Genomic DNA, 11,004 nt, shown 5'->3' with positions numbered 1-11,004 from the left:
TGGTCACCCCCATAAACCCCTGTATAAAAATAGAACAACAACATTAACACACCAAACAAGTCTTCATCTTTATTTATTTTTTTGACAGGCACTGCCATAGCCGACCACGCCTGAGTTTGCAAACAGAAACTGTGTGCCACAGTGTGAGCTTTAAGAAGTTCTCTTGTCAGTAATTGCCCCTAAGCACATAGAATATCTTTTCCAAACCGATTTTCTTTTCCTTTATGTTTGCTCCTCTGCAATCGCAAATGGAAAGCTTCCCACTGACCGCTTCCCCTCCCTATCTCTATCTCTAACTCGTCTTCTCCTCTGGGACTTTGGCCAGGTCCAAACAGTAGGGATTTTTGGCATTTCTCACCACCACTGACCCAGAGCTTTGGCATTCCAGAGACTGAGATGAGCATTAGGAGATTTAAGAAGAATACAGTGGCTGTCACACTCCAAACCGGCTCATAGAGCGAGTCGCTCTTGAAAAAGCAGTGAGAGTGAGTACAAGTGTGAGCGTTGAGTCGTGTGGGTTCGTTTAGACGACGGTTTCCACACCAATCAGCTTTGGTGTAAGGATTCGTGGCGTTATTCCGTTGTTAAGGTCCTCCTCGAACTCCAACAGCTGGCCCATGAAGTTGAGGTTCGGGGAGATGATGGGCCTCCTGGTTTTGACAAACTTGTAGGCGTCTGTCATGGTCATCCAGGTGTGCTTCATCAGGTAGGCGATCACGATGGTGGCTGAACGAGACACGCCTGCCTGGCAGTGGATCAAAAGGCCCATACCTGCTTGATGTGCTTCCTCTGCAGAGAGAAACATGGAAACCATTTTATAATAAATGCTTTGTTCCCTTAGGGGAAGTTCAGTTATCACACATGATGAGATATTAAAACTTCCTTTGTGACCAGGTGTCTATCTAGGTCTGGTCATTACAGACATTATCTTAAAGTGTCACAAGACAACAAGTTGGGGAAATATTGTGCTAGGCTTACACGTCTGCAGTGAAAACATTGAAAGTTTTCATACCGATGAATTCAAACGCCTCCTCGAAGTACTGGCGCAGGTTCTGTTTGTTGCTGTCTGTAGCGGGCAGGCGCTTGTAGATGAAGAGGCCCGTGTCGTAGTGGAAGAGCGGCAGGTGGGTGGTCACATTTAGGATGTAGCCAATGTTGTAGCGCTGCAGCAGGTGGATGTCCTGAGCATCGTGCTCGTTCCCCAGATATAGGAAGGGCAGGATTGGTGTCAGCTCTGCATTCTCTATGTCCGGGGTGGAGGGCAGGGAGTGAGGTAGCGACCCCGTCAGGCCAGCAGCAGCACCAGTGTCCATGCCCTCGTGAAGGTGCAGCGAGTGCTCACACAGGTTCTCGTGACTCTGCCTGAAACAGCTAAGGCCTCCTGTGAACACAGACAGAAAGATTGTGATGTAAGCTCAAGTTGAATACAGCGCTGTTTGGTTGACAGAGCGAGAAGGAAATTATTTATTATTTTTTAGCATAAAATGAATGAAACTGCCAAACGACATTTTCATATTTACTTTATTTTCTTTCTTTTTTTTTCGTAATTGTAAAGTGGACCTTGTTGGTCTCCTTGGATAGAGCATGAAGCTTACACTGCCAGGGTTAAGGGTTCAATTCTCACTGGAGGCCTCCATGCTAAAAATACATGCACTCATGCTTCTGTGCGCCACATGGCACTTGTTTCGACTGAATAGGGCAAGTAAGCTTTGCATACATGTCTGATAAAAGTAGCGACAATTGGCTTTAACGTGCTTTGACACACTTGACATGACAGAAATCTCCAATTACCAGACTACACTGTTGCATTGAGTTGTAATTGAAATGTTGACATTTGGATGTTAAACTAATATGAAGGGATTGGCGGTGTTTCCATTTGCAACAGCTATTTTTAAGAAGGAGAGAAATGGCCAAAAATAGCAACTAAAACAGGTTCCATCAGCTAAACCTCATGTGAAATCCCCCTCATTAATCTGCAGGTAAATAGATGTACTAAATGTTAAAATGGCTATATACTTCTCACTCACTCACTCTCATTTCTCCAAATAACTGGTTTGCACCTGTTGCCAGTGATGCCATCGGCCAAAGTTTTCCTTCAGCACAAGAGTTGTGGGGAGGGGTGAAAAGTGTCTCACACACACACACACACGGTCTCAGTTCATGTATTGTTCACATTGCAAGAGTTGACATCATGCCATGTGAGGTCATCACACAACTTCCCCCCTGGTGACCGGGCAGGTGGGTTCACCATAAAACAAAAAAGCTGGTAATAATTACACTATTGCAAATAAAAGAAAGGGAAGTTTACTGGCCCTCTAACAACAAAGTCAACAAGACGTAAGGGGGGAATTTCCACTGATATAGATATTTATCTGAAGACAGAGCAGTATTAATGAAGACCATTTTAGAGCCATTTAAAAACCCTCGTCTGAATTAAACATCTACAATGTTTCGTAATATCATACTGTATCTTTCTTACAATACAATATGTTGTTCACACATACACTTTTGTTCAGAATGCCACAGATTAAATAAGTTAAATGAGATTTCTGATAACCACATTTCACTAGACTGTATTTTTCTTCATCTTTATTGCTAATTGGAGCATTTTCACTTTATTTAAAGCAGCATTAATAGATTTTTGGCACTTAGAGGCATTAAACATTTACATAATATCACCCAATTGGTTATCAGTCTGATGGTGATTTAGCCTCTGGGGGCTACGGACAACATTTCGGGGATTCCAGTGTAGCCGGTGTGGCCAAGACTTCTCTGTCTTCTGTGCACCGGGTACGATAAGCAAATTAAGATGCAAGAATGGAGTAGGAGTTCAGAGACGACATCTCTATAAACAGATATCTGCATATGAATACAGATAAACACATTTTAAAAAGCTAAATCATCATCAGACGATAGCCGATGGGTTTCGGGATTGCAATTCGGCCGATTTGCTCTCCACACAGACTGTTGCTGCATGCAACCAAAGCCTACAGATTCTGCATTCATATGCAGAATCGGTTTGTAGAAATTATTTATAACCTTGAATGTTGTTTTTTGTAGCAGACAGAGTAACATTAGCATTTATTTGTAGAACAACGTCCAATATACAGTATGTCACTCTCTTTTATCTCTGCTTTGGTCTCCACCAACTCCTGAGGGAAATAATCTGCTCTTTAGCTGCTAAATGCTCCACTATGTTCAACAGCTAATCGCTTTGTAGTGCATTGCAGGGCGTTTATCAGAGCTTTTTTTTTTTTTTTTTTTTTTTTTTTTTTTACCGAAAATGCGGTTGATCGAGAGCATTAAGACTGCTGCAACAAAACAATGCATTTTGGGTAGCCACACAGTGAAGTTGCTATTTCTAAACTGTACTTTGGTCCAAAGTCTTAGCTAGACTAGACTTAGCTAGTCTAGCAGATAAATAAGACATTTCAAAGTAAACTGAGAATAACAGAATTTCCAGAAGCAGCACATTGCTGTGAGATGAAAATCTGTTGAGTGTGACCGTCTGTCATTAACATCTGACTAAACTCAAAGAGGAAAACATGAAAACTGTCTATCACTTTCATAAACCACAGGCTCAGTTACTGTTTAGAAATGACTGTCTTGCAAAGGTCTCTCACACCAGACCTGCTGTTTCCAATGCTAACCCTAAACCTTCCGACACTACTGACATGTTGTTTATGGCAGTTCTGACAGATTAAATGTAACCTATTACTGCTCTTAGTTGCAGCAGGGCTGGGACGGAAGATTTTGTGTTTCCAGTTCAGCAGAGTGTCACGCCAATACAACCGTATTACAATAAATCATGACTAAGACTATGCCAATAACTGAGCATATAATGGAGTAAATTATTCAGCTGCATTCATACAAGCATGTTCCAAATATGTCACTATTATTACTGCTTGTAGTAATAATAATAATAATTAGTTATAATGTAGCCAAGACTCTTTCAGCCTTACAAATGTATACATCCAAAGTATTTGATTATATAGGCTACAATAAAACATGTAAATGGGGACACTTGGAAGATACTGGCCATTCCTGATTAAAAAGGACTTGTAGATAAAAGTCAGGCTGAGCCATTTGATTCCCTCAGCAGAGAGGATGTCTTGCTTTTTGCAAGAATTAAACCAGGGGAAGAAAGAGCAAGACAGTCTTCCTGTTCCTCCCACTGAGGCGAGCATCACACAGACACCAATGCCGGATGAGAGACTGGAGAGGAGCCTCGTCCATCAAAGCACACAGGAGGACCAGACGAAGAAGAGAAGAAGAAGAGGTCAAGGTGCTGTGATCTTACGGCTAGACGTTGACTCGGAGGCATTCAGGAAACACTCACAGCCCAGCCCCCGACCCAACATACTGCTCCAGCTTCAAATGCACACACACACGCACACACACACCAAAGATTAAAAAAAACATGGCAGAGACCCAGGGACTGCTATCTCAATAGGCTGCCTTATTTACTAACGGCTGCTTCTCACTTCCTGCAAAATGCTTAATGAGTGTCATATAGAAAGCTGGTGAAGAGCGCATGCATATGTTTATGTATGAGGGGGATTTAGACAGACCATGTATAAGCTGTTGTATGAGGTAACTGCTGTAGTACTGTACAAAGCTCACATGATAAAACTACAACCAGTGTATTTACAGGCAACATCAGCTGACCAAAACAATAAAGGTCAAAGTTTAACAGGCTTTACACACACACACACACACACACACACACACACACACACACAAGCTAAACATTAACATGCTACCAAATTAGTTTCATATCAGTTTAAATTGCCGCTAACCTTCTACCACTTCTAAATTGGACATTTCTTTCAAATGACTGATTTACTCTCAAACTAGTCAAACTAAAGCCTATAAAATTGTGCTTTCTATTCCCCCTCTTCCCCACCCCACCCCGGTCCCTCCCACCCACTTAGGTGTTACCTTTGAGAATGATAGGGTCCTTGCCCTCCCTCCTCAGTGACTCCAGCACCACATGCAGTGGCTGTGAGAATGTCAGGCGGTTGGGGTCCATGGTGCTCTCATCATAAACCACAATCTCTTTGGAGAAGATGCCCTTATAAGAGTCCTTGCCCTCGCGGCAGGAGATGAGGTCCAGCACAGTGATCTTGCCCTGTTGCAGCCGCCGCCGGCTGATTTTGTCAGAGCAGTTGATGTGCACGGCCCCCCGGATGTGGCTCTTGTTGTACTCCATGAAGGGCCGGCAGTCGATGATGACTGGTACGGGCCCCATGGGGTGTCCCATGGGGCAGCAGGTCATCCGTCTGGCCAGCTCATTGGGATGGATGACCCTCACGGCTGACAGGGCCTTCGGGGTACCCGGGGTGAGACTGGGGGCGCTTAATGCTTCATGGTTGCTGACCATCGTGGTGGGAGGCCCGGCATAGCTGAGGTTGGGGCTGCTGGCGCTCACCTGGCTGTGGTTGAGGCTCTGGCTGTCCTTCTCATAGGTAGTCACTGAGCAGCAGCTGGCACTGCTGCATCCACACGACAACGAGCGCGTGGAGCCCTTGGATGAGGGCATATACGTTACAAGATTGGCCGTCGCCCGGATCTTCACCACAGTGGTGCTGATGACTGTCTTGTTGCTGCTGCTGGTGGTGGATATGGAGTCCAGGTAGCTGGTGTCCAGGCGCAGTTGGAGTTCCTGAGGTCGAATCGGCCTTGGCAGCGCCACCACAATTCTGTCGTCAAGAGGAGATGGAGGCATGGGGAGGCCGAGGGCTGGACGTTTACGTAGAAGTCAACAAGCCGCTCTGTGGGGACAGAGATGAGTCAAAACATGAGGCGAGGAAGACAATCTTTGCTAAAACCACTTTGGTTCAATGAATCCTGCATCCACTGATTCAGATCAACGCTGTGAATGAAGGAGCAAGAGTGCACACAGGTCAACCTCCTGTTTGTTTGATCAACATGCAAACTTTGCAAACTTAAACAGCCGCTGAAGCCAAATATTAGTAGTGTCAACACCTGCAGGGCAACACCCAACTTGGTGGGAAAATTAAGGCTGACAGACTGACCACTAATAATAAACAGTGAAATCATCACAGAGTCTGGTGTAACTGAATCCCTTTGAGTGTAATTAATATGAATCATCCTCCAGATACTGTACTTGTGTGTGTCTCTGTGTGATGTTGAATTTTTCATCACAATGCTGGTCTGTCTGATCCAAAGCTTTTATACTAAGAGAGAAAAAAAAAGATAAAATACTGCATCAGCGCTACGCCGCAGTTTGGTCTCTCCCCCAACTGGAAAAGTCGGGGTAAAAAAAAAAAAAAGAGAAGAAGGGTGGCAATTCCTTTTGATCACCAGCCTGAGCAAAAAAGCATGTCATCCCGGCATATTATGTAAAGACACCCGCCGAGCACTGCCTGTCCCAGCCATTGCCGTCCTTTTAAGCACGGTGCAGGTTCAGCAAAAGCAGAAATCATTCATGGCCAAATTCATTGAAGAAACCGGCATGAGAACGTGCCGAGAATGTGATATGGCTTTCAGGACGAGACGAACTGATCACATGAGCTGAACACTGGAGGAATTTCAATTTCACACCGCCGTATTAAATAAAAAAAAATAAAATAAAATAAAAACGATGGTTGCATTTTAAAGGTAGGAACTGTAACTTTGTCGCAATGGTGGGATGTAGGCTAATCAAGATAACAGCTGTAATATAACACTTAATTAATGTCATTTAGAAAATAATATACCAATAATAAACCACTAACCAGCCCGAAATGGTTGCAGCAATTTCATATTCCTGTTCATTAATTATAGAATGAAATCTCTACGACTGTGTATTTCAACAACTTGTGCCTCGGACACTAATTCCCAAACTTGCCTTGTATTTCTTCTTACCGGTGTGTGTCGCGGTGCACTGTAGACGGATTTATTATCTCCGCTTCCTGACAACGTTGCCTCCATTCAGTCCATCCCAGTGTTGTGGATCGCCAACATTTTTAGTAGCCTACTTTTACCCTGCTCCCCCAGAAATATTATTGAAGGAAGTCTGCCAGCCTACAGAAGTTGCGCAGCGGGATTGACGGGTGTGTGAGCCAATGCGCGGCTTCATTAATATTACATTTTAATCCTTTTGTACAGTGAGGACCGGCCCAGTGATGGGAGGGATTTGGTCGAGATGTCTGCTTCTGTGGCTGGGAGGGGAGAGGAGGGGAGGGGGATGTCGCTTGAACTGCCTTGAACAAGCAGGGATGATGTCACTGGCAGCCAATCAAAAGTCTCTCCAGGAGGCTTGAGGAAGAAGACACGGTGCCTTCACGTGCTGCTTGTAAACTCTTTATGTACGGTAAACTAGATCTCTGTCATAAGAATATAATTGAAGAATATAATAGAGCTGCTGTGTGTTGCAGTGGCAGACGAAATTAAAGTAAAAGGAAATTAGACATGTAAATAATGTGTTCAATGATGTGTAGGACACTTATACATAATGTTGACACTAACAATGTAAAGATCATGGAAAAAGCAGGTGTGTAAATTAATTTTCAGAATTTCAACACATTGGTAAAAAAAAAAAATGAAGCTGTATGGACAGAGCTGTTCTTATTAAGTATCTATGAAAGTTAATGATACTTCCCATTAAATGATCGATGTCAGTTGGTACAGGTGCGCTTTTAACAACATAAATCACATGACACTGAAGACATTTTGACATGTCACATTGAGAAAAGCACAGGTGTAAATATAACTAACCATGGCTGAATTCCATTTAGCTGCTTCAGGTTCAGGGTCCTGTATTGTGCATGCTGTCACACTGTCATGGCTTACTGGGGCATTTGAATAGAATGGAGCCATTGTTAATGTTATTAGTAACACTTGTGCTTTTCCTGCTATGATAAGTGAAATACAATGTATCCCTTGTTCCTTGGTCAACGAGCAACCCTTCCACCACATTTCATTCAAATCTGTTTTGTTTTTGAGATATGCTTTCAAATAGATAACTAAACAGGCCAACAGCTGGGACCTCCCTGGAAGAGGTAATATAAATTAAATGAAATTACAAATTACAACATACCTGTCTACAATAGGCCTACAAAGATGTGTGTTACTGTCATCACTGAAATATCTCTATGTCCTTTATCTGTTTAGTTCCTGTGTTTTTATATTTTCTCACTCATCTACTGTGGTCAGCTTTTTCAAATGAATCATCTGAAAGCCTGCTAGCTCTGCGCCTTTATAAACAAACCGCTTAACTTAAATGTTACCCAAACCTGTATGACAAAACCAGTTCTTATTATTCCCAATAAAACCAGTTAACTAAACGGGAGGTAAACTGCAATGCCATCATAATGCCGTTTATCCCGGTCAATATTCCTTTAGTTTTCATTGGTCAGGAGGTTTTTACCGGGAGCTGGGCAGAGGTCTCTGAAAAATCAGTGTTTATCCAACGCTGTTCGGCGTGTCGGCGGAGAAGCTTAACCAAGCTTGTTTCTCTGATAACTTAAGATCCAGACGTTAGGAGGTTTTTACCAGGAGCCGAATTATCCGCAAAGGTGTCCTTCTCTCCAAAACAAATGGACCCGATGATTTCAACTGGTAAAAATACTGAATAAAGCAGATAACTGATTCTGATAACTTAAGATCCTGATGACTAAAATCCTTCACCCAGTTAGGGTTAGCATGCGCAAAAGGAATATGACACCATTGACGGGCAACGGAGGGACCGTGGCCTGCAATAAAATTACAGATTTGAACATTGTTGAAAACATTTGGGGTAATGTAAGTACGTAACCCAACAAAATACATAACATAGGTCTAGTCGTTTTTAGACATTTTAATGTGAAAAAGTTACATATTATATCTTTAAGGCAGACAAGACTGCAGAAGTGTGTTGCTTCATGTCCTCACCCATTTTTATCCATTTAAAACATCAATTGACCTTTCTTTTTAAAGCTCTGAGAGGTACACAATGGCTCTTTGAAAGAGTAAAGTGCCCAACCTGCTGTTACTATAACTGTATTGTAACATAATGAAAGATCAAAAAGATCAACATGAAGATCTTGCTGGTGTAAGACAACAAAGGTGACCTGTATGTGAGATAGGGAGGTACCATTATTGGTGGTAATAATGCTTTGGCAGGAGTGCTATTAAGCAAGTGCCAAGTTGGCTGACTGCACAGTCCCATATGACAGGAGGACCCATGTTGTGGTGAAAGGGTCTCGCTGGCTTCAAACCCCAAATATAATCTGAGCTCTCTATTTATCCTCTCTGGCAACCTGAAACAATGCAGGGCATGTATTATTGCATCTATTATTAGCATTCTGTACAGTTATTTATAATGGACACAGCTGATCAAAGCCGATTCAGATTGGACTCCCAGCTACTCCTGTTTCATTTGTGATGAAGGGTAAATGAACAAGCACCCCCTGCCTTTTGAGGAGACTCAAAGGTTTGGTGGGCTTTTTCATTAAGGACCACAAACCATATATTTTCAATAGACTGGTCTTAGTTTTGTGTGTTTTAAATTATTTAAAATGTCAGTGTTACTTCATGTTATTCAAAACACAATTGATCCTTTTGAAGAACAATAGAAAACAAAACTTATTCTTCTACTCCGCTACATTTCAGAGTGAAATATTGTACTTTTCACTGCATTTACAGTATCTGACAGCTGAAGTTCATTTTTAGCTGAAAATATTACACACAAACATATGACCAGTTTATGTATTGTTGAAGATTAAGCCCAAAGAGGTGAAATCATCCACTTTCACACAAAAAAAATTATCTGGAGTTTGTGGTTATCACGATGACACATTACTGATGATGATCAGGAACAATTAAGGTTACCTGGAAGTCATGCCGGTTCCTAGAAGCACTCAGTGCTAATTTAACCGTGGATGACAAGATTTCTGAACCAAAACAGCATTAGGTCAACCCCGTCTCCTAGAAATGACGATTACATACCACTAATTTGCTTCTCTGAATATGTTTTGAGGTAAATGCAATTGCTGCCTGAATTATGTTCATTGGCAAAATTGTGGAATAGAGTAGGAAGTGCTATATTTGTGTGCAGCAGGCTAAGTGTTTGGACAAGATTTGGGGGAGATGGTGGGCATAAAAAAGCATGTGGTTAGGGGGGGGGGGGGGTTAGGGAGGTTAGGGACATCAGTGTTTGGCTTTAGTATTAATAAAGTGAACAGAACACTCAGAATAGAGTGTTTCGTGCTTCAAGTCACTTCAGCATAAAGGTTCAATTGCTCCGAGTGACATTGTACCATAGACTGTGAAAGCATTGTACGTGTTTTCCGTTGAAAATGATTGGTATTATTTCTCGAAGACAGGGTTGCTTATAAAGGGCTAAAGCGAACAACATGCTTTAAAACTCATGGCTACATATAATTTATGTTTTTGTTATAGATATGTTCTCCTTTCAAATGTCAGTGAGGTAATGTATTATCCTGTAAGTTTTGTATGCTCATTTCCTTACAGTGCTGTTTGCTTTGAAATGAAAAGATGCCAAAGTTACATTAATACCAGTAATATCTGAATTCTGTTGTCTCAGGAAACTGGGAGCAGGTGGATGTTAAACTGATTGCTGCTGATTGAAAGGTTTACAGATGTTATATAAGTATAAGTAATTTTCTTTATTTCATTTTGAATGCTCGATAGGATGAGAAACCATTTTCTCCCTTTTGCGAGATCTTGAACCGCATTGAGCTGACTATCTTCCTTTTATTAATGTCAGCCCATGGAAAATATGACAGAGTGCGGCTTTGTGTATCTGTTTAGAGATCACACACATTATGTATGAGATAATGTCAAACTTTGATGTAAAACACAGTCAAGTGGGTTTTTTGTTGCTCGGCATGGAAAATATGACTGATCGTGGTGCGGTATTCGCTGACCCAGATGAAACACCCAAACCACTTCCTGTCTCCAGCGAGGTGCAGACTCAATGTCACATTTGAGCAGCACAGGAAGATCTCAACTTTATGTAGCCTTGGAAACCAGTTGTCATACAGACATCCATTTAGC

The 11,004-nt window shown here is 42.1% G+C and overlaps 1 protein-coding gene across 3 annotated transcripts; it reads right to left on the bottom strand.

Annotated features, from left to right (window-relative positions):
- Window positions 1-430: 430 nt before the first annotated feature.
- On the bottom strand, window positions 431-7,126 carry dusp10 (dual specificity phosphatase 10). 3 transcript variants are annotated; one of them, XM_078274369.1, is made up of 4 exons: window positions 6,854-7,124; window positions 4,942-5,774; window positions 1,013-1,381; window positions 431-789 (listed from the first exon to the last, which is right to left on the bottom strand). In XM_078274369.1, the coding sequence occupies exons 2-4, from the start codon at window positions 5,726-5,728 to the stop codon at window positions 524-526; spliced, it is 1,422 nt and encodes a 473-aa protein (XP_078130495.1). In that variant the 5' UTR covers window positions 5,729-5,774; window positions 6,854-7,124; the 3' UTR covers window positions 431-523. The 3 variants fall into 3 exon arrangements, with proteins under 3 accessions (XP_078130495.1, XP_078130496.1, XP_078130497.1); XM_078274370.1 differs by having other exon boundaries at window positions 6,871-7,124; XM_078274371.1 differs by having other exon boundaries at window positions 492-789; window positions 979-1,381; window positions 6,854-7,126.
- Between the last annotated feature and the right edge of the window lie 3,878 nt (window positions 7,127-11,004).

This window comes from Sander vitreus, chromosome 18 (genome assembly GCF_031162955.1).
Source record: "Sander vitreus isolate 19-12246 chromosome 18, sanVit1, whole genome shotgun sequence".
Lineage (NCBI taxonomy): Eukaryota > Metazoa > Chordata > Actinopteri > Perciformes > Percidae > Sander > Sander vitreus.
The sequence above is the reverse complement of the archived record's forward strand: the minus strand, read 5'-3'. Positions and strand labels throughout refer to the sequence as shown.